The sequence below is a fragment of the Arachis stenosperma genome, chromosome 8, assembly GCF_014773155.1.
Source record: "Arachis stenosperma cultivar V10309 chromosome 8, arast.V10309.gnm1.PFL2, whole genome shotgun sequence".
Lineage (NCBI taxonomy): Eukaryota > Viridiplantae > Streptophyta > Magnoliopsida > Fabales > Fabaceae > Arachis > Arachis stenosperma.
The window spans coordinates 53957588-53982857 of record NC_080384.1 but is presented as its reverse complement, the minus strand read 5'-3'; the positions used below and the strand labels follow the sequence as shown (position 1 = coordinate 53982857).

Here is a 25270-nt window from a genome sequence, read left to right as displayed (position 1 = left end):
TCAAGTATTGCTTGGATACATATGTCAAGGGATGCGAGAGCAAGATAGAACCCTCTTGGATACTTCTAGCAATGGTTCTTTGTCCAAATATAAAATCGCGGAGGAGGCATGGCAACTTATTATTGATTTAGCCGAATCCAACCAACATATGAGGCGAAGAGTCAACCGTCCAAGGACCGTGAATGAGGTATCAACTAGTAGTGAAACCACCGCTCTAACTCAATCCTTGAATGAGATGACATCCATCTTGAAGCAACTCCAATTGAACCAACAACAACCACAACCTCAATCATACCAACAACAACACCCTCCACCACCTCAACAACACAACCAACAATTGGTCCCTCAAAGAGTATGTGGCATTTGCTCTTGCTACTCTCACTACACGGATGAGTGCCCAAGCCTTCAAGAAGACAACACCTTGGCGGCTACCCACAATTTCTATGATCGCCCCAATCAAGGGTACTACCAAGGCGGTAATCCTAACCACGGGTACTCTTATCAAGGAGAAGGAGGCCACAACCAAGGAAGTGGACACAATAATCAAAATTGGAGAGACAACCATCAACAAGGGAATAGGGACAACAACAACAATGGAGGAGGTCAAAGATGGGGTAACAACTCACAAAACTTCTCACAAAACCGACCATACAATTCACAAAATCAACCATACAATCAACAAAACCCACAAAGAAACTACCAAACATATCAACCACCACATCAAAGACCACCACCCAACCAATCACAAGCTCCTCAACTCACATATGCAACCACTCCCTCCAACCAAGACGAAACACTCCGAACCATTATCCAAGGCCAAAAGGAACTACAAAACACACTTGCCTCCGGTCTCACCGGTCTCACCTCTACACTACAAGCTCTTCTCGCACGCATGGATACACCATCAACTTCCACTACTCAACCTCCAATCCAAAGTGTCATTCCTTCTCAACCTCAACCAAATCCAAAGGGGGGCATCAATGCCATCACCCTTAGATCCGGTACGCAACTAAAAGAGAAGGAAGCAAAGGACTCAAGCCCTATCACAACCGCTCAAGAAGAGGAGAGAATAAATATAGAAGAAGTAGTGGAAGAGGAGAAACCCCAAGCCATAGTTGAGGATGAAGTCCAACCAACAAGGGAAACAACCAAGGCCAAAAGAACCTTGGAAGAAGAAGTTGCTCAACCACTTCCATTCCCAACACTTGCGAAGAAAGCTAAAAAGCGCATAGAACTCGACCCCAAAATGGTAGAAATGTTCAAGAAAGTTGAGGTAACCATCCCCCTCTTTGATGCTATCCATCAAGTTCCTAGATATGCTAAATTCCTCAAAGACTTATGCATACATAAGGACAGAATTCTTGAATTTGAAACCATTCCATTGGGGAGCTCTATTTCCGCTTTAATGGGAACACTACCCGAGAAGTGTAATGATCCGGGCCCTTGTATGGTCACTTGCACAGTCAATGGAGTTCAATTTAGAGATTGCATGTGTGACCTTGGAGCATGTGTTAGCATCATGCCGCTCTCCGTCTACCGGTTATTGAACTTGCCACAACTAAAAAGGTCGACGGCAAGATTTGTCTTAGCGGATAAAAGCATAATAACCGTAGCGGATGTTGCAGAAGATGTATTGGTGAATATAAAAGGGTTGGTGTTTCCGATTGACTTCTATGTCCTTGAAATGCCATCAAGCGAAACCGAGAGAGCATCGTCTATCCTACTTGGAAGACCATTCTTGAGAACTTCTAGATTTAAACTTGATGCTTACTCAGGGAACTACTCATTTGAAATAGATGGGAGAATTGTAAGCTTTAGCCTAGAGGAAGCAATGAAGCATCCACCGGAGAACCACTCTTTATTTCGGTGTGACCCAATTGATAACATAGTGGCCGAAGTGCATCTAGCAAAGTTGGATGAGAAGTATAGGGTTGAAGAAGCAAATGAAAAGTCTAGCGAACTAAATACCACACATCATGCAACTCATCCGGAAATTCAAACCTCAAAGAATGACAAAAAGATGGAATTGAAGCCACTACCACCTCACTTAAGGTATTCATACCTTGATGAAGCCCAAGAGCTACCCGTGATAATTGCACAAGAGCTAACCCCTCAACAAGAAGAGAAATTGCTGAATGTATTGAGGAAAAACAAAAGGGCAATCGGGTGGAGTTTGGCGGATCTAGTGGGAATAAGCCCCAAAGTATGCGAGTACCGCATATTCCTTGAAGAAGGAACAAGACCGGTCCGACAACCTCAAAGGAGACTTAATCCAACCATTCTTGAGGTAGTAAAGAAAGAAGTCACCAAGCTACTTGAAGCGGACATCATCTATCCTATCTCGGATAGCGAATGGGTAAGCCCGGTCCAAGTAGTGCCCAAAAAGTCCGGAGTGACAACAATCAAAAATGAAAGTGGTGAACTTATAGCAACAAGAGTGCAAAATTCTTGGAGAGTATGCATAGACTACCGGAGATTGAATGCGGCCACAAGAAAAGATCATTTTCCACTACCATTTATTGATCAAATGCTTGATCGATTAGCCGGTAAATCATATTATTGTTTTCTTGATGGCTACTCCGGGTACTTCCAAATTCATATTGCTCTAGAAGACCAAGAAAAAACCACATTTACTTGCCCCTTTGGGACGTATGCTTACAAGCGTATGCCATTTGGCCTATGCAATGCACCGGCAACGTTCCAAAGATGCATGATGAGCCTATTTGCGGACTTTCTAGAGCAATCAATGGAAGTTTTCATGGATGACTTTAGTGTATATGGTGATTCATTTGAGCATTGTTTAGGTAACCTTGAAAAAGTCTTAGAGAGATGCACCAAAACAAACCTTGTTTTAAATTTTGAAAAATGTCATTTCATGGTCAAACAAGGAATTGTTTTGGGACACATAGTATCAAAGGAAGGCATCTCCGTAGATCCGGCAAAGATAAATGTCATATCCAGTTTACCTTACCCCTCCTCCGAGAGGGAAGTCCGTTCTTTTCTTGGACATGCAGGATTTTACCGGAGATTCATCAAAGACTTTAGTAAGGTGGCCTTACCTCTCTCTCGATTACTACAAAAAGACACCGAATTTGAGCTAAGCAAGGAATGTATGGAGGCATATGACAAACTCAAAGTAGCATTGACACAAGCTCCTATAGTGCGAGGCCCCAATTGGACTCAACCCTTTGAAATCATGTGTGACGCTTCGAACTATGCGATTGGAGCCGCGTTAGCACAACGCGAGGGTAAGATTCCCTATGTCATAGCTTATGCTTCCAAAACATTAGATGGAGCCCAATCCAACTACACTACTACCGAAAAGGAACTACTAGCTATTGTTTTTGCTTTGGACAAGTTCCGAGCCTATCTTCTTGGTTCCAAGGTTGTAGTGTACTCGGATCATGCGGCGCTAAAGTACTTGTTGGCCAAAAAGGAATAAAAACCGAGATTAATTCGTTGGGTGCTTTTGTTACAAGAATTTGACTTGGAGATCAAAGATAGGAGTGGTTTCCAAAACCTAGTGGCGGACCACTTAAGTCGCCTCGAACACACAAAAGGCGACACCACTCCTATCAATGATTCCTTTCCTTTAGATACCTTGCACGCAATCTCGGAAGTGGTTCCTTGGTATGCCCCAATCGCAAACTATTTGGTTTCACGCACCTTCCCTCCTAATCTTGACAAAAACAAAAAGGATAAGCTGAAAAGCGAATCCAAATACTATATTTGGGATGATCCCTATTTGTGGAGATGTGGAGCGGACCAAATAGTGCGACGATGCATACCCCAAACCGAATTCCAAGCAATCTTGGACGCTTGCCATGCTTCCGAAGGGGGTGGTCACTATGGACCCCAAAGAACGGCAAGAAAGGTCCTTGATTGCGGATTTTGGTGGCCAACTCTTCTCAAAGATGCTTCTCTCTATTGCAAATCTTGCCCCCAATGTATGAGGTTTGGAGATATTTCCAAGAAGGACGAAATCCCCCAACAAAATATGCTTTTTTGTGAAATCTTTGACGTATGGGGAATCGACTTCATGGGACCATTTCCAAACTCCAATGGCTTTCTCTACATCTTGTTAGCCGTCGATTATGTGTCAAAATGGGTGGAGGCAATCCCCACCCGAACGGATGACGCTAATGTGGTGTATTCTTTTGTGAGGAATAATATCATTTGCCGTTTTGGAGCCCCAAGAGCAATCATAAGTGACCAAGGATCACACTTTTGCAACAAAAAAATAGACGGCCTCATGAGGAAATATGGCATCATCCACAAAGTCGCCACGGCTTACCACCCTCAAACAAACGGCCAAGCCGAAATCTCAAACCGGGAAATCAAGCATGTTTTAGAAAGGGTTGTAAAGCCAAATAGGAAGGATTGGAGCAATAAACTCTCCGATGCACTTTGGGCGTATCGGACGGCTTACAAGACACCAATCGGCATGAGCCCCTTCCGGCTTGTATATGGTAAAGCATGCCACTTACCGGTGGAGATTGAACACAAAGCGTATTGGGCCATAAAGGAGTGTAATATGAACTTGGGTGGGGCCGACATCGAAAGAAAGCTTCAATTGGCGGAATTGGAATGTTTGAGACTAGAAGCTTACGACAATGCTAGGCTCTACAAGGAAAAGTTGAAAGCCATCCATGACAAAAACATTAGGAGAAGAGAGTTCCGACCCGGTGACCTAGTGCTTCTCTACAATTCAAGGTTGAGATTACTACCCGGAAAGCTCAGATCAAGGTGGGATGGACCATACCAAGTGGAGAAAGTAGAACCTTATGGGGTCTACCACTTGCGCCACCCAACAAGCCCGGACATCTTCAAGGTAAACGGGCACCGTCTCAAATTGTATCATGGTGAGCAAAGAAAGAACTCCAAAGAATTTGAAGTGTTCCTCTTGAGAGATGCAACTCTTGAACAAGCACTATGAGCTGATGAAAGTCCAACTTAAGGACGTTAAACAAAAGTGCTAGGTTGGAGACACCCCACCATGGTAAGATCTTCCTTTGAGCTTTGTACATAGACACTTGACCTCATGTTTGTAGATGGATTTTAATGTTGATTCCTCGTTTTCTTTCTTGTTTTGTGTTAAATTCATTAATGGGTTACCAAGCAAAATGCTCTGCTATAATGCTTAAGCAGCTGAGTGAAGGAAGGGAGTTGAAATACCAAAAGTGGTTTAAACTCATGCAAATGTAGGAAAAACAACTCCCTCTGCGCGTGTGCGCAACTGGCGCGTACGCGCCCTTAAGGCACTCAAAGGTCACCTACGCGGATGCGCAGCATGCGCGGACACGTGGATCGCAAAACATAGCCTTCCATACATTCACCCGAGAGTTGCGCCCACACCAGGCCAGGACCATGCCTGAAGCACAGGAAGCTCGCGCGTACGCGCACATGGCGCGTCCGCGCCCCTGGGCGAACTCTGCCAATCGACGCGTAAGCATGCTATGCGCGTCCGCGCCGATTACCCTGCTGCACTCCTGGTACATATTCCAGAGAGTTAAGCCACTCTCAGGCCTATATCAGGCCCCCAGCCCAACACATCTGCCGCGTGCGCGCACCTGGCGCGCACGCGTCCTTACACTATGAGCACAAGATGCGCGCGCGCGCCATGGCCGCGCACGCGCTTTTCAATCCTGCACTCCTCTCTGAGCCATTTCACAGAGAGGTGAGCCCCCTCCAAGCCCTTCTCATGCTTGGGGCACAACCACGTCGACGCGTACGCGCGCTGTGCGCGCGCGCGCCAACGATCCTGACGCAATCTCTGGTACTGCGTCCAGAGAGTTATGCCTCCCTTGTGCCACCTCTGGGCCCCCAGCACAAGCGCATGGACGCGCACGCGCAACGTGCGCGCGCGCGTCCCTTCCCACCTCGCCTCCATGCGCGAGCGCGTACTGCGCGCGCACGCGCGGATGCTCGGCGCTAACGTAAGAAAAGGCACACTCACCCTTTAACTTTCACTCCAAATTTCCTTCCCCCTCTCATACCCTCTACTACACATCCAACTTGAAAAAGAGGCACACCCATTTCTCACCTTCATCCCTCCATTCCCTCTTCTACACTTCATTCTACCACTTACTACCTTCAACACCACTCCTCATCAACCCACACAATAACTTCTTCTCCCATTTTCCTCATCATCTCACAAGGTACTATACTAACCCATCATCTCTTGTGATTCTTACTCATTTAGTTCCACTCTCTTTTGGCTAGCTCCTTTCTCCTTTCATTTTAGTTACTTCTTTAAGAGGTTTTCTTTTTTTTGCTTTTGTTTCCTTTTTCCTTCTTCCTCTCCCTCCCCTTAACTCTTCATGGGCATTTAGGTCTCCACTTCACTTGCATCAGTAGATGAGTTGTGTTGCTTGTTTTTCTTACATTCACTGTGCACTGTAATCATTAATAGTGGATTGTGAGTTACTACATTGCTTTCACCATCTTGTAATCACACACTTCAACAGGATGCACACCAAGTGTTCGATGAAAGGCATACTTGACTTTTGAGCCACTTTGACTAACTTGCCTCTCACCTTATCACCTTTAGGCGCATCTCCATTTTCTTAACTTGCTTTTCATTTGTGGTCCTTAAGGGTATATGCTTCTCATGCTCCCTACTTGCATGCTTAATTTCCCTTACACCATATAAAAATGATTTGCCTTGCTTTTCTCATGTTATCCTAGTTACATGTTGCAGCTGTCATGTGACAATGATACCCATATTCTATGGCATAACTTTTCATTGCATATTCGCTTTACTTCCACTTATTTGGGTCTCATGTTTTCCCGTTCTTTGTTTTCATAGGATGGTCATCAAAAAGAACAAAGGGAAAGCCCCCAAGAAGCCACCTCCCAATAAGGCGCACCGCGACCTAGGGGCCAAGCCACTCTTGAGGAAGAGTAAGGGCCCCGTTGACGTTCTAGAGAAGGACAACCCTCCTAAGGATTCGAACAAGTTTTCCAACCGCTACTGCGAACTTGTTTACTCGAGAATGATTGAGAGGAACTATCATCCGGAACCCCTCCTAGTCCTACCGGCTCACCTCCGTCCGATTGTGATGCCACACATTGACCGGAGGCAATGGAAGTTCCTTTTGAGGCAACCAAAGGAGGCCAATCTCTCGTGGGTAGTGGAATTCTACTCCAACTACCACTCTCCCCTTCTCACATCGATATTTGTGCGCCGAAAGCAAGTGTCGGTCACAGTGGAAACCATCCAAGAGGTCCTTGGGCTTGAACCTTCAACGGATGAATATGACGCCTACGAAGAAGTCTTGGCTACATGCGATGACCGCGCATTCGATTGGAGCGCGATCCTCCGCGTCATTGCTTTACCCGACGCATATTGGATTCGGGGGACCATCAAGCAAAGACCTAAAGGTTTAGATGTCCGCCACCTCACTCAAGAAGCCACGGCATGGGCCTAAATTCTAGCTCACTATGTGCTCCCAAGTACACATGGGTCATCCATCACCGCTGAGTTGGCCTTATTGATATGGTGCATCTTAACCGCGAAACCGGTCAACATTTCGCATGTCATCCGCCAATCCATGGGGCGCATTCATGCTAAAGGAAATCTCCCATTCCCCGCTTTGGTGACCGACTTGGTTGCAAAAGCCGGCGTCAACCGAGAGGCTAAAGATAGGAGAACCCCAATTCCGGTCGATGGTGATATAATTCCGACCAAGAGATGCCTCAAGCCTCCAGAAGCCACCAAGGACTTTGGACCACCCCCACCGACTCGCAACACTACCCCTTCATCTACATCACAGAAATCGACCGCCCAACGCCTTGAGGACCTTCACAAGAAATTGGACCGTTATGAGCGGCGTAACCAACGTCGCTATGCTCATGTGAAGAAACTTCTAAGCGTAGTCACCCCACCTATGGAGGAACCCGATATCTCCACATCCACCGCAATTTCAAGCGGCGAGAGTTTTGACATCGGAGATGTGGGACACTCGGAGCTCGACCAACCACTGCGCCTAACCTTTAGCACGGAGGACCGTGCTAAGTTTTAAGTGTGGGGAGGTCGGCCGACCGATCTCCGTAGGTAACATCTGAATAAATCTGAATACATTAGGATAGGTTGCATGATTAGGTTTTAGTTGACACCATTTGCATGATAAATTTACTTGGTTGGAACAATGAAATTCTTTCTTAGGAAACCAATACTTTGGGGCAACCATGGGACATTGCAAAAATTTTAAATGCTTTGATGCCAAAATTGCATGAAGAATTATATCTTGGAACATGGGTTTGAGTTAAGAACACAAGCTTGCGAGACTTGAGCCTAATGGTGTGGTTACATTTTATAACCATTTATTTCCTTTCTTGTGTGCACTATTCTCCTCCATGATTGCAATCTTTGATTTGTTTGATCCTTTATGTCCATTATTTTGTGTATACATGCATTTATAGGATTGAGGCCATCATTTCTTTAGCTCACTTATCCAAATAGCCAACCCTTTTATATTTCCTTGTTAGCCAATTTGAGCCTACGATTAACCCACTTGTTCTTAATTTTAGCACATTACAAGCCTTAAAGCGAAAAATAATAAATGTCCTTAATTTGGATCTTTGACTAGCTTAGGCAAGTGTGTGTGCGTATCATTCAAGTATGGGAATCTTGGGACATGGGAAGAATAAAAGGGTAGTTTTGTATTGGTATTGAAAATATTGGGAATTGGGTACATGCTCATGTAGTGATCAGATGTAAAACCTTATGCATTGATGCTCTTGTATAAAGAAAAAAAAAAGAGAAAGAAAAAAAAGGGGAATGAGAAAAAGAAAAGAAAAAAAGAAAATTGCAGAAGAAAGAGAAAGAAAAGCAACAAAGGGGACAAAATGCCCCAAAGTGAAGCTCAATGAAAATCAATGCATAAATGTTGCGAAATGAATAGAAAATACATGAGTATGTGAAAAAGTGAGAAATGGGTAGTTAGATTAGTACTTAATTGAATAGGTCATTATATAGGTTAGGTGGGAAAGTTTAAGCTCGTCAAAGATTCAATTTCTAAGCCCACTAGCCATATATGATCCTACCTTGACCCTAACCCCATTACAACCTAAGGAGAAGACCTCATGATAGATGTATGCATGCATGAAATATATGTTGATTGTCAGAAGAAAAACAAATCTTGGAAAACATGATTAGGGAGAATTGAGAGAATCAACCCTAAACACTTGAGCAACTAGAGCGCAAACACTTCCGGTGAGGGTTCGATGCTCAATCCTTTGATTCCCGGCTCTCGCGAGCATTCCTCATGCAAGGTTGCATATATTGCATTTGATACTTAGAAATTGGCAAGTCCTATGCATTGACCCCCATCGTGTCCCATGAGCTCGCATATGTCATAAGAAAGCTGATTTGTTCCCAATCAAGTAGATAACCGCACTAGTCGTAGCTGCATGCATATAAGTAGGTTGCATTTCATGAGTCCTATACGTTTGTGACCCTCGGTCTTCTATGTTTCTTTGCATTTTCCTAAGCATGAGGACATGCTAGAATCTAAGTGTGGGGAGGTTGACAAACCCCATTTTGAGGGTTTATCTTGTGCTAATTTCAAAAGGGTTTATCAATGATTTCACACACTTTCTGCATGAAAATATAAGGATTTGCATTCTTTTCCTAGTTTTGCCTCATGAAGGAAAACATGCTTATTTTGCACTAAAATAGATACATTTCTAATCTCTCCTTGATGCCATTCGATGCCGTGACTTGTGCGCTAAGTGGTTTCAGGACATAGAGTAGGAATGGACAGGAAAAGATAAGGAAGAAGGGTGCAAAGGAAGGAAGCATGAGAATTGAGCATTGGAGATTTCCGCATGGGCGCGTGCGCGCACCTGACGCGCCCGCGCAGATGAGAGCAACGTGAAGCCGAGACTAAGAGCCAAGCCACGAGCCGGCTGGAGTAGCGGCTGAGCCAGGATCCTCATGGACGCGCACGCGTACGTTCCGCCTCCACGCACACTCCAAAACCGCATCCATGGCGCGAACGCGTACCTTGCGCGTACGCGCCGATGTTCGAGTATGATATTTTTAGAAGTCACGTGACTTAGGCGTGGAGTTGGTTAGAGATCCTTACTTTTGAGGAGTGCTTTGGCGGGAAAAGGCATAAGAGGACCAAGGGGGCAAAGGTTGAGGGGACTTAGTTCATATTTTCTAGTTTTTGAGATATTTGGAGTTAGTTACATTGTTAGAGAGAGAAACTCCAACTTCTCTCTAGGATTCATCAACTTCTCTCAAGTTCTTACTAGGGTTCTTCTTCATCAAAATTCTGGATTTTACTCATTCCTTGGTGAGATCCATTGCAACTTTCATTTCACTTTGTTCATGTAATAGGTTTTCTCTTCCAATTTCAAGTTGTAGTTGTAATTGCTAAAGTTCCTTGGATCTAGGATTCAACTCTATGAATTTAGGATTTCATTGATATTTTGAGATTTTGATCCTCATTGTTGCTAATTCCTTGTATTGCAATATCTTCAATTCTACTTTTCTCCTCATTTTACTATGACCTTCCTTCTTGCTCACTACATGTTTGATAAAATGTCAATACTAGCTATGGAGTAGAATTTTTGCACTTGGCATAGGGTTTGGTCATTGGAAGAAATTGAATAGCTATCTCAATAGTTGGTTGAGAGTTAGGGATTGCTAATTGACTTGGAGTGCACTAAAGCTAGATTCCCATAAGGTGAAGCTAGGACTTGTGACTCAAGTTGATTGTTCTCATTTGATTTTCCTCTATACTTAGGGGATGACTAAATGGAGCAAGGCCTAATTGTTATCAACATTGAGTGAACTATAATGATAAAGATTTCTAATTCCAACCCTAAGTCAAGTCCTTTTGATAATTGATTGTTTGTTCCTCATTACTTGCTAAGACCTTCAAAGAACTCAAACAAAGCTTACTAAATCAATAAGATGCATACTTTGGCAATTCCAAGGGAGAACGACTCGGGAGATTAATACTCTCGGATATAGATTGTAGATTTGTTTGATGATGGATTTTGCGTTGGTTTAGACTATACTACGATTGATCACTTGATAAATTCTATACCAACAAAAAATCCATTTGTCACTGCCCCTTGTTTCTTAGACTGCCATGATATTAAATTTCTGCCCAAATAGACACAAAAGCCTCCAACTGATTTGTGATCATTGGGATCTCCTGCCCAGTCTGAATCACAATAGGCTTTTAGTTGCAGCAAGGAAGTGGGTGAAGCTTTGTCAATCTTCAAGCCATAGGTTGTAGTGCCACCAACATATCGCAGGATTCGTTTGACCAGCTTCCAATGTGTCTCTAGTGGATGCTGCATAAATTGTGCTACTTTGTTCACACTGTATGCTAGTTCAGGTCTGGTAATGGTGAGGTATTGCAGACTCCCTACCATTGAGCGATACATATGGGGTTTGCAAACGCATCTCCCCCTGTGGCCTGAATTTTCAAGGTGGAGGGCAAGGGTGTATGGCATGGTTTGCACCCTGACATTCCTGCTTTGAGCAGCAAGTCTTGGACATATTTACCCTGTGTCATGAGCAGTCCTCCATCACTGGTGTTAGTAACCTGAATTTCCAAGAAGTAATGCAAGGGACCCATGTCCTTTAGAACAAAGGCAGAGTTCAATCGTTGAATAACATCAGATATTTCACTTTCTGAGCTACCAGTGATGAGTATATCATCAACATAAATAAGAACATAAGCAAGAGAGGATGAAGTGTGCCTTACAAAGACCGAAACATCAGACTTGGTGGCAGTGAACCCTAGATCTCGAAGAGCATTGGAGAGCTTGAAATACCAGGCTCTTGGGGCTTGCTTCAACCCATAGAGAGCCTTGGTAAGCTTGCAAACCAATGAACCATCACCAACAATGAATCCCTGTGGTTGTCTCATATAGACATCTTCATGCAAATCACTATGGAGGAAGGCATTATTCACATCTAATTGACGTATAGACCACGAATTTGCCAGTGCAATGGTCAGTATAACTCGGATGGATGTTGGCTTGACAACAGGGTTGTATATCTGTAAAATCAAACCCGGGTCTTTAGGAGAAACCCTAAGCAACAAGTCTGGCCTTGTACTTTTGAAGGCTCCCATCAGCATTATATTTGAGGCGAAACACCCACTTGCTCCCAATAGCTTCCCTGCCGACTGGGAGAGGAACCAGGAACCAGGAACCAGGTATTATTCTTTAGAAGAGCTGCAAATTCAGACTCCATGGCACTCTTCCACTTTGGGTCATCTAATGCTTGCTTGACAGATCTTGGCTCCATACTTGCAACAAAAATACGAGGCTTAACAATACCTACCTTGCTTCTAGTCACCATTGGATGAGTGTTAACAACAGGAACAGACGGTAAAACTGTTTCCAAATCAGCTATTGGAATTGGAATCGGAACATCTGATGGGGCCCTGTAGAAAGGAGTTGGGGACGAGGAGAGGGAAGGCAACATAGGAGATGGATTATAGGGGCTGAGGGCAGAGGAGAAGAAGGGACAGTAGAACTTGAAGAGATTTGTGTTGGAGTTGAAGATGGGATGGTAGGTGAGACTGTTGTTATAGGTAAGGTAAAAGCTGAGGTTGGTTGTGAGGAGAGTTGTTTGGCCTGGTGAGGGATAATAGGAATACATGGTAGTGACAGTAAAATAGCAGGTGAGGATTCAAGTCTGGGTGAAGATTTTTATGTTATATATGAATACGATACAGTAACAATTATAATAAAATTACATAATTCATATAATCAGCTAGATACACATTAATTTACACTCAAAATACATATAAAATAATCACAACAATATAATGGTTGCTAATTTTTTTATTTATAAAAAATTTGATTATTCTATTATAAAAATACTCAAATAGTATTTGTTGAAGTTTTTTTTTTTTATTTATAAAATGTTAAACATAATGATAGACATGTATAATCATCATCTATCCTCCATTGACTTTTTCAATTATTGAAGGTTTAATTTGAATTTTTAAATGCATCTAATCTAACCTAATTGTTTATACGAATATCTGGAGTTATATATAGGGGATATATATACCATTAAAATACCATCCTTATATTAAAGGAAAGGAATATTGTTGTTACTCTTAAATAGATAATATAACTTATTTAAAAGGTTTTTGGTTTTTTTCTTTTAAAAAAGTACAAGAACTCAACACAACTAGATAAAAAAAAGATTTTGTTTTTAATATAAATTGTATTTATAATAAAATTTTATCAAATAAAAATAATATTATAAAAATAAAGTTAAATTAAGTATATTTTTATATATTAAACAAATGTTAGTGTAATATTTAATTATTGAATTTTATGATATTTAAAAAAAATTTAAAAGCTGGATAATATAATTAATTTTTGTGTATTAACATATGTTCTTTGCGTATTGTATATTTAAATATTAAAAATACAATATGATTTCTGTAAATTGTTTTAATTCAAAATTTTAAAAAATATCATAAAATTTAATGATTAAGTATTATACTAAAATTCGGTTAACATCTAAAAAGATTAGTGGTAGAATTATCCACTCCATATATCACATGTTCTGCTGGAGGAAAACACACCTGTAAAATTCACATTTTTTTCTTTTTCAGAAAGCAAATAGAATGTGGTGATTATATTCTTCCTCACAGGTTATCACATATTCCTTTGATATATAGAATCATTTTCAACCTAACGTGCCAATAGAATATTGCCTAATAATCATGTTTTTGTAAAGAATTTGTCGTAAGTCATAGGTTTTATAGGACATTTGTGGTCACAAAATTAAACCAAGTCTCATTGTTGTTTTTTAATATATATGGAATTTGTAGTTACTATCATGATGATAGTTACAGTGGTTACACAATTTTTATAATACTTAAAAAATATTGTTAAAGTAAAATTACATTTTTAAATTAAAATCATATCTTTTTATATTTTTAAATACTTTTTACTATCTTTTAAATTTAAAAGTATTTTTAAATATTAAATAAAAGTTTTTAAATGTTACTAAAATTATATAGTCATAACAACTATAATAATAACCACTATAATGTGATATATATGTGTAAAGAGATATTTATCAAAATATTTTTTCCAATAAAAATATAAATGTTTAGCTCATAAACTATAATATTGCATACTACACATCTGTAGTGTGCAATATTATTAAATGGCTCCACTTTATTTCTGTAATAATTAATTTTTTATTAATTTATTTAAATTTTAAATATTTTTAAAAAAATCACATGTAGATTTTTTTAGCTTAAATTAAAGAAGAAAACTAAATTCTAATACGATTTGGATTGTGTTTGGAAATATTCAAAAGATTACCAATCATTTTAATAATTACTTAAATTTATAATAGTTATTTTTAAAAAAATGTTAAAGATCAATAAATTTTATAATTTGTAGTAATTAATTAATTATTATTAATATTTTTAATAATATAAAATTATATATAATAATATAAAATTACTTATTTTTTTATTAATTAAATATTAATCAAATTTTAATAAAAGTGATACTTCTTAGATTTTCTCCTATTTTTATACAACGAATTGTGTATGTAAGAATTAATTGATATTTAAGCTAAAAAAAGTGATTCTAAATTTAGGGTTATTGTTTTCCTTCTCATAAAGACAAATACCTCTATTTAATTAGTTGTTTGTTTTCGGCCTTGATGTTCCGCATTTAATCCTTTTTTTTTTAATAAAAAAAAAAGACTCCAAATCGAGTTCTGAGATTATCTAAATTACTTTTTCATACCCCTACATATACTATGTGTCTTAAAGATTGTCTGATCAAAGTAAAAAGTAAGAGATATAAAAAAAAAACAAGTAAAAATTAAGGGAAAATATATCTGAAAATGTAGGAGAAAATCTATGTGTGGTCTAGTTATGTAGCAAATATTGGCTAAAAAATAAAATAATACATGGCTGTTTCGAAAAGGTTGACATAATTAGACAAATACTATTCGTTTTTAATTATGATTTATATTTGGCGTTTGCTACTATACGATCATAAATTCATACGTATCGATACAATTAAAATGTGGACAAATTAAAACACGACACGTAGATTATATTTTCTACGTCAATAATTAATTTTTTTTAAATATATATATCAATTATTTTACTAAATTATCCATATTTTAATAAAAATAAAAATATTTTTTATTTAATATTATAAAAAGACTAAAATACCCTTTTTATATTAAACAAAAATAATTTAAAAATCAAAATCAAAATACATCTCATTATTCATATACATTAAAAATTACTTCATTGATCATGAACTCTAATCTAATCTCTCTCACTCCTGTTCATACAAAAAAAAATACATCTGAACAATTTTTTTCATCATTGAATATCAATCTACCAATAAAATACAACCTCATCCCTAATTCCTACCCGGACAGCACAACCTATCCTCACCCTCTCTCTTCATCGTAGCCGCGCTCTCTCTCCGTCGTTCTTCATGCAAGCAGCCGCCTTGTCGTTCCCCATGCATCAACAGCTCATCGTGTCGTTCTCCACGTAGCAGCAACCCCATATCATTCTCTAGCGTCGTGCCTTCCTCCACTCCTCCCTGCAATTGCCACTCTCTGTCTTCCGTTTGCAGCTGTTCAGTCCTGCCGTTTCCGTCTTCTAACCCCACAGTTTTCGTCGACACAGTCCCCTGCATCTAGAATGGAGTCTCAGGTAATTTGCGGTTCAGTTCCAGCGTTCTCTGTTCTAACTTTTGGTTTTTTTTATTTTTTGATCATTTGTTGTTTTTATAATTTTAATTATTGTGGTTATGTTCACTATTCAGTGTTCTCTCATGTAATTTTTGCGGTTGCTATTTCTTGATTATGTAATTTAATTTGTGGTTTGGTATTTAATTTGTGTTTGTTCTAATTTTAGTGTTGTTGTAATTTTAATTTATGCTATTCTAATTTTAGTTTTAACATAAATGGTGATACACAGTTGAACCAAGGGGATGATGAAGATATGGTTTCAGGCTCCAGTAGCAAGCAGAGTTACAATTTTCAAGCTTTCAATGTTAATCCTAAGAGAGAAAAGTACCTCAGATACCGGACCAGACTTAATGCTGCAGAGTATGCTGTAGGTCAAGGAAAGGTGGTTTTATATAACTAATCCCTTCTCAAATCAAGTTATCATCATTCTCTTTTTCTTTTTCCCACCAAAAATAAGAAAAGTAAATTGTATGGAGGAAAGGAATAACTATACCAACCTGAAGCTAAAATTACAGAGTACCTCTTCTGATGAATTTTGGATTGAATGAAGATAACTTAGATATGGTTACCAAACCTCAATATGTACTTCCTAATTCTTTACCAAAGGATGAAGGTATATTTCACATTACATGCATTAAAACCGCATGAAAGAAGCCAAGAAAACATAAGGTTTGAATCTAGGATAGGTTGGCATTTTTGAAACATATATAAAAACTAAATTACACAGCTAAAACAAGCATACTCAGCAGCATTAAGTCTGGTCCGGTATTTGAGGTACTTTTCTCTCTTAGGATTAACATTGGAAGCTTGAAAATTGTAACTCTTCTTGCTACTGGAGCCTGAAACCATATCTTCATCATTCCCTTGGTTCAACTGTGTATCACTATCTATGTTAAAACTAAAATTAGAATAGCATAAATTAAAATTACAACAACACTAAAATTAGAATAAACACAAATTAAATACCAAACCACAAATTAAAATTACATAATCAAGAAATAGCAACCGCAAAAGTTACATGAGAGAACACTGGAATAGTGAACATAACCACAAATAATTAAAATTATAAAAACAACAAATGATCAAAAATAAAAAAACCAAAAGTTAGAACAGAGAACGCTGGAACTGAACTGCAAATTACCTGAGGCTCCATTCTAGATGCAGGGGACTGTGTCGACGAAAACTGTGGGACTAGACGATGGAAACGGCAGGACAGAACAGCTGCAAATGGAATACAGAGTAGCAATTGTAGGGAGAAGTGGAGGAAGGCACGACGCTAGAGAGTGATACGGGGTTGCTGCTACGTGGAGGACGACACGATGAGCTGTTGATGCATGGGGAACGACAAGGCGGCTGCTTGCGTGAAGAACGATGGAGAGAGAGCGCGGCTACGATGAAGAGAGAGGGTGAGGATAGGCTGTGCTGTCCAGGTAGGAATTAGGGATGAGGTTGTATTTTATTGGTAGATTGATATTCGATGATGAAAAAAAAATTGTTCAGATGTGTTTTTTTTGTTTAAATATGAGTGAGAGAGATTAGATTAGGGTTCATGATCAATGAAGTAATTTTTAAATGTATATGAATAATGAGATGTATTTTGATTTTGATTTTTAAATTAATTTTTGTTTAATATAAAAAGGATATTTTAGTCTTTTTATAATATTAAATAAAAAATATTTTTTATTTTTATTAAAATATAAGGATAATTTAGTAAAATAATTGATATAATATATTTAAAAAATTAATTATTGACTTGGAAAATATAATTCACGTGTTGTGTTTTAATTTGTCCACATTTTAATTGTATCGATACTTATGAATTTATGATCGTACCGTAGCAAACATCTTTATATTTTAGGTTAACTCATAATTATGTTACTTCTTTATGAATTTCACGTTGAATTATTTAATTAATAATTTATTTTTAAATGGTATGTTGAATTTAGTGTATATGTTAGAAAACTTTTATATTATTAGTTCCCGATATGCTATTTATTTGCTAGCTTAAATGAAAGTTATATTTCAAGCATTTTAGGCAGTAAATATATAGGTAGATATCTTTCAGTAAGAAAGAATATAAAAGGTAGATATCTTTAAAAATATTCCAATACTTAAATTAGTAAGTATTTTAAGATATATAAAATTTTATAAATATAAAATGTTAATAAATAATTTATAAGAATATATACATCATAAAATTAATCATATGAGTATATAAAAAATGTTTTTTTATATGTATAAGATTGATGAATAATATTGATGGTGTTATGATTATTTAGTCATTAAGATATAAATGATAGCCATTAAACTTATTAATTATAAAATTAAAGTTAATATAAATAAAATTAAGTTATCACTTATAATGATCAATTAAGATCAAGTGTAACAGATCATATTTCTAAAATTTTTAATAAATTTTAAAGATAAAAAATATTTTATTCTAAAATAAAATAAATGTTAGATGATTGTCTACAAATTAGTGAATCACAAAATTATAACTTTCACAAAATTATAATTAGGAAAGTAAAATTTTATAGTAAAACTCATAAATTCAATACTAATTATTTTATTATTTTACAAATTTTTTGATAATTTGTTTCTGGAAATTTCGACATAATAATAGTAGGCATTTTAGGGTGTAAATAAACTGAGTATCAATTTGTGGGCGCCACATGGCGGGCCTCAACAAGCATTACGCCAAAACGGGCCACCCCCTCCCAACTTCTTCGGTTACCCACCCCCATCCCTTAGACTTAGACCATTTTTTTATTTTGCATTTTTTTTAATTTTTTCTATTTTTATTTTCTATTTCTTTTTTGACTGAATTTCTGGCCTTCTTTCTAGGAAAGCAAAAAAGAAAAAGAATATCCGCATATAACCACGCTTCACAAGCACTCCAAGTCTCCAAGTCTCCAATGACCAAGGCGGTTTTATTATTTATTTTTATTTTTAATTATTATTAATTATTGTAATAAATAAATAAATAATATTAGCGCGTGGGCTCCCTCGCTCTTCTGGCCCTATAAATTAACCTCAAAATCACTTCCCAGGGTTTTCAAGCTCCAAGCCTCCAACCCTCTAAAGCCAGAGGAACACAAAAACTTCCTTCTCTTCCTCTCTTCTCTTCTAAAAAGGTTCTTCTCAGTTTTCTGTTTCTAGAATCTTCTAAGCTTCTTCTGTTTCCCAACTAACTGAGTAGCAAGCCATGGAAACGAGTCCCGGCCGTACGATTAAGCTCCTCTGCAGCTACGGCGGCAAGATCCTCCCACGCGCTACCGACGGCGAGCTCCGTTACATCGGTGGCCACACCAGAGTCCTCACCGTGGACCGTTCCATTTGCTTCTCAGGTTCGTTTTTTAGCGTTGTTTCTCTCTCAATTTTCAGTGTTACTCGTTTTTTTTCCTGTGATTGTTCGTTAACTGTTTCTGTTTCGCGTTGTGCAGACTTGTTGGTAAAGCTAGGAGAGTTGTGCGGTTCGTCTGTGACGTTACGGTGTCAATTGCCGAACGGAGACTTAGAAACCTTGATCTCCGTCACCAACGACGAAGATCTGACGCACATAATTGAAGAATATGACCGCGCTTCGTCGAAACTACCTCATCCGTTGAAGATCAGAGCCGTGCTGTTTCCGCCAAAATCGTCGAGGAAGGTTTCTCCGGCGACGTCGTCTCCGTCGTTGTCTTCCTCTGCTTCATCCAGCGCCAGCCACTCGCCAGCAAGATCTCCGTACACATCCGCGGAATCGCTGCCGCATGCGGCGGCGTATCGCGTCGTCCGCCAAAGCCGTCCTGTCCCGATCCGTAACGGATCGGCGAAAGCGTGTTGCTACAACGGCCAGCTAGAAGGAAGCCCTAGGTTTCTTTATTACGGACCTCGCTTCAGTAATTATTGCCATTGAAGCGGAATCTTTAGAGTTATGCACAGTAAATACAAGGATTAAGGAACAAAATCCAAATACGAACCTGATTCTTCCATATATATGACGATGATGATGAAAAATACCAAAGGACTCGAGAAAAATTAGGGGAAAAATGAATGAAAAGAGGAAAATATAGAGAGATGAGTTAAGAAGAATTTTATTTAGTTTGAAGTTTGATAAAATTTTGGATCTGGTTGAGGTTCTAATTTTTAAAACGAGCTTCAGTTCTTTTCTTCCTTGGGCTTCATTGGCTTTGGAACTATTCTTTGTCCCTGAACCAGTCAGGGGTCCGTTACCGTTACCGTTAACAGCCGTATAATTCGGAGACAATTTTTTGTGACGTGTCCTATGCGTTCCGCTTTTGGTGGTTTTCCTTCCGTTTAACGACACTCGTTGATGTGAATTCATTATTTGATTATTTACCGGTAAGCTTTTCCTCAACTAAATGCAATTATTCCGTTCGTTTAATCATGTGATTTGTTTGCTTGTTTGTTTAGTTTATTTGTTTCAAGTATTTGATTTATTGTTTTTGTGATAATCGTTGTTTGTGAACTGATTATGTTAATATTCGTTGCAATTTGCAGGTCAATAATCTTGTTTGGTGTGCTTGAGGGGGCGGATATAGATGCTTGTGGCGTGTGGGAAGAGGACAAAAGAGGATTGAACCTTCAAGAAATTTGTTAGGGCAACTTGTCCCACAGCTGCAAGCTTAGTATATTATGGAACTTTAAAAAAATGCATAAAAAGACACCCAGGGCACGAATGTGGACACCACACCAGCCATCAAGATACCATAAGCTTATAATTTTGGATTAGAATAAGATATAAATTTTGTGAGATAATAAATTAAAAAATTGGTATTAGTTAATGATGAAATTGATGAACGAAATGAATAGTGGAGGTGGTGCCCGGTGGAGTAAGTCAGCAAGGGTGGGTTACTTGACAACTTGACCTCAACTGCATTATCATTGCTGGGGCATATTCCTTTGGTGGGTTCACACTTAAATAGTTAAATCTACCCCTACTCTTGTATAAAGATTGGACTATAAATAAATCAAATCATGGAGAGAGCATTGAAGAAGGAACATGAACATAACCCCTCAATGTTTTCCGGATAAAGAAAGATTACGGAATTGACGAAAGTAACCAAGCTATTGGGATGCAGAGGCTCCAAAATAAGCTTTTGTTAAAAATTACACATTGATTTTTGCTAAGGCCCAACAAGCCAACAATTCAAGGGAGAGCGGTGAAAGAAAATATACTATTTCTTTCCACAAGGGATCTCAAGGACCGAGTACCTAAAGTAAATAAATAAATAAATAAACACAAGGGCACAAATGGGAGTACATTATTTTTACTTTCCAGGAAGAGAGGAGGATTTTTTCGGATTTTTTTGCCTAGTTATTCTTCCGTGTAGGACTTTCGTATAAATTTATTAAATATTTTAATATTGTGATTAGAATACTCTATACATAAGGTATTTACTTAATTATTTAATACTCTTTTAATATATTAATTTTAAAGAGATGATCGCTATAGTCATCATACTTGGATTATGAATTTGGATCCTCTAAATTTAAATTTTTACTTTAGAAGATAAAGTGTGATCTTCTACTATTGAATAATTTTTCTCTCATATTTACTCTTAGTTCCACCTACAAAATAAATGGTAAGAAATCACATTTTACTCTCTAAAGTAAAATTCAAAACTTTAGAAGATCTAAATCCTGGATTATCTATTAAATCGTCTTCCTTTTGCTACTCATGACAACACACCTCAAGGAGCTACTATTATTCATTGTGTTCGATTTTTCTTTTAAGCAATAATAATACCATATCTCACTATTTAAAATTTAAAAATAATTGAATATACATTTTATTAAGATTTTAATTGAGTTTATGAATAATAATTTATTCTACTTATTAATATTTAGTATCAAAATTAATTTTAATGGTTCAATTAGTAAGCTAAATATTGATACTTACACATAACTATAAATTATGTCATATGTATTTTATTTGAGATAAAAATTTAGTTATTTTTATAGATATAGCAAGCATTACAATGAAAGGCACGTCAATAGAGGTGACCAAATTTTAAATCATTTTTATGAAATTCATATGACTTACTATTCAATGTATTGTTGTTGTTGTTGTTGTTGTTGTTGTTGAATCTACTCTTCTAAGAATGGGATTGGTTATGGAGATGAAGGAAAAATGTGAGTGAGGGGACAAAACTAAATAAAATTAAATATTAAAATATTTTTAAAAAAAATTACAAATTTTATAGATAAAAAATATATTTTATCCTAATTTTAAAAGTTTGAAATGAGAAGAAAAATAGTTGGCTTGTGGAGTCAAATGGATATATGGATATTTCTCAATGTGAAACTATTATTGATCTTGAGGCTATTGTTTACAATGGAGGAGATATATCCTTTTGTGTGGAGATGTTGATCCTTTCAGTTTTGAGTTAATACGTGGAAGCATGGGTGCCTGAACCCTTATGGGAAGGCCTAATAAGTTAAACCCAAGTCTATTCAGCATTGCATCATAGTTCATATCCAAAATGTCAAATGTGTGTTCACAAATCACATTTAACAATTGAATTCTCTTCTCCATGTTTTATTTAGTATTTATTTATTTATTTAGACTTGCTTAAATTGACATCTAAATTCTACTATCACTAGTAGATTAATAGGTATTAACATACTTATTCATCTATTTTTTATTTTATTATTGTTCATGTGTGAACAAATAATCAATATAAATTAGAAGTCTTTTTAATTTTGTATATATAAGGTGAACTTTTTCTTTTGAAGAAAAAGACCAAAACAGGAATGAGATACCAAAGGGAACAATTAAGTGTTTCTTTTTATTTCGTTCTTACCCGAAAGGATTCTTGTCAAATAAATAAAAATAACAAAAATCATAGCAACTCCATTATAGAAAGGACAACAACAACAAAAGGATTAGTTTGAAATATCAAATATTCAAAACAAGGAGCTTCCCTCAAAACAACCTTCTCAGTTTGTTTTGCAGCATTCCATTTAAAAATACGAAATGGACTAGTATGGGAAGATGGTTCGGTTTTAAAAAGCGCAAACTTATCCAAACAAGGTAGGGTGAAGTGAAGCATGCCTACACAGCCGTGTAGTTTAGGTACCTTTATTTTCCGAATAATCCCCAACCCGACTAATCTATAAACCAATAGATTGCTGCATGCATAAGGTGGAAATTTAGACTAGTGAACTATCCACTAGACGAACCGAACCTTTTCCTTCAATTCCTATAATTTATAGGATAACTTTTTTTAAGTGAGAAAATTGATAAAATTAAAAAAAAGAATTTAATCAACTTTGACTCAAGATAGCAAAATTTCACACAAAAATTATAACTCAATGGTGATTAATCTTTTATTTTATTACTTTAATCAATAGTAGAACAAGTATGCTACTTGAGTATTCTCAGTTCATTGGTGTTTGATTAAGCATAAGAAAGAGCATAAATATAGACAATGCTATGATGCATGCACCAAGATAATTCTAAGGGCTTAAATCTTAACATAATCTAATATCAAAAACCCCAATTAAATCTACACTGAACTTCTTAGTGCATCAAACAAGAAGTCCAACTTGGTGCATTTTTAACCCATTCTCTAAAAACACAGCAGAAAGTATGATATGAATGTGATCCACTTCTTGGTACAATGATTTGTTCGGGTCCAATCAACATTGATGAAATGCAAACATGATCTTCAACCGGTTTCTTGCTCGAATTCTTCACCCTCTGATTCGTCAGCATTGTCCGCGTCATCATCATCAGCATCATTGTCAAGTCTTCCTTATCGTTCTCGTTAGTTGTCTTCCCAATCACAACCAGGTTGCTGTTCATCTTCCTGATTTCATTGCACTGAACATTGATATGAATGATGAGTAAGACGAGAATGCTAATCTATTTTGGACAAAATCATAAGTGTAGCGCTCAATGAAAATTTACTTGCTATTAAAAATAAAACAAAATAAAACACCCTAAACCCTAAATCCTAAGCTCTAAACCTAAACTCTAAATCATAAACGCTAAATCCTAATTCTAAATTTGAACCATGATATAAATTATAATAAATGAAGAGCTAAGATTTGTTTATTAAACAAGAAATGCATCACTCTTTCCCTTAGTAAAGTGCGTTTTAAGGATGAGTCGTCGAGTAAGACACCAGAGAAAAAAAAAAAAAAACAAGAAAGAAACTCCCCTGTACCTTGATGCCCATTTATCCTCAGAACATGTCATTTATCTTTTCAAGGGAAACTTCTTTCAATTATGGAAGCCTGAGAATCTTATTTTAAATTCTGGTATATCCGTATCATATGCGGAATACAAATAAGATACCCAATAGATATGATCTCTGTAACAATTTCCCGCAACTGGAATCTAAGCATTGGGTTCGGCAATAATGATATCGCCCAACATGCCGAAACTGGCACTCACCCCACCAGTAGTAGGAGATGTAAGGATGGATACATAGAATTAATATTTCTCAAAATTGGCATTCTATTGTGTTAATATCAACTAACAAAAATCGATTGCATTACCACACTAAACACATTCATGAATACTTGGAAGTATAGTATGCACTGCACTGGTTCATACCATACTTAAATTGATAATACCCAATGAGTGTGGGTGACTCACCACTAATACTACACATATCTAAGAACTAATTCAAATTTCAAAATAATGAAAACTAAAGCATAGTCTATAGGTAAATAAAAGAGGCAAATTGAAGCAAATAGGTAAATGCTAATGTGGCAAAAGAGCATCACAATTCATAGCATACAATCAGACATAAATTTCATATATAATAAATAATCTTCAGAAGTCAGAACCTAAAGTATACATGAAATTTCTATTGCACCCTAATTTATGAATTAACAACCAAATCATCCAAATTCCTAATTCAAATGCAGAATCATACAAATCTAATTGCTTCCGTTATTACTTATCATTGACATTGTCATTAATTTAGAATCTAAAAACTATTCATTTACGAAATTAATCCGCCAAATGGAAAAAAACCCTAAAGAAGGGGTTTTTAGGGTAAATAGAAGGAGGGAGAAAACACCTTCTCTTCAAAATCGGATTCTTCCATGGTGAGGAGGAGCTCCTCGTTGTGGGGGAGAGGCCATTGAGAGGAAGGAGATACGACGTCGGAATATTCCTCGTCGATAATGGGTACTGAGTCATGTACGCCGGAAACTGCATCATCCTCTCTCTCTCTCTCCCTCTCTCTTCTTTTTAATTTTTATTATTATTTTTAAAAGCATTTTCTTTTGGTCTTTCTTTTGGATAAAATATTTCTTCTCTTTCTTTTTGGACATTGGCCCATTTCTAATATAAAACCTTGAGACTAAAGTTCCTCTAAGAATTTTGTTTTGGGCTTTTAAGCCCTGTTCTAATACCAAAAACACCAGAAAATTATTTTTATTTTAAATTAAAAAATTAAACATATAAAATATAATTAATAAACAAATCAAAGGAAAAAACATTAAATTACTCTTAAAAATTTAAGAATTTCGAAACAAAAATATATATGTATAAAAAATTAATTATTA

The 25270-nt window shown here is 37.2% G+C and overlaps 1 protein-coding gene and 1 pseudogene across 1 annotated transcript; one reads left to right on the top strand and one right to left on the bottom strand.

Annotated features, from left to right (window-relative positions):
- The first annotated feature begins 18805 nt into the window (after positions 1-18805).
- LOC130945021 (protein PAL OF QUIRKY-like) lies at positions 18806-19890 on the top strand. Its single transcript, XM_057873672.1, has 2 exons — positions 18806-19086; positions 19183-19890. Exons 1-2 carry the CDS (start codon positions 18945-18947, stop codon positions 19635-19637), a joined length of 597 nt encoding a protein of 198 aa, XP_057729655.1. The 5' UTR covers positions 18806-18944; the 3' UTR covers positions 19638-19890.
- A 3267-nt stretch (positions 19891-23157) lies between these two features.
- LOC130946764 (uncharacterized) lies at positions 23158-24935 on the bottom strand (annotated as a pseudogene).
- Positions 24936-25270: the final 335 nt, after the last annotated feature.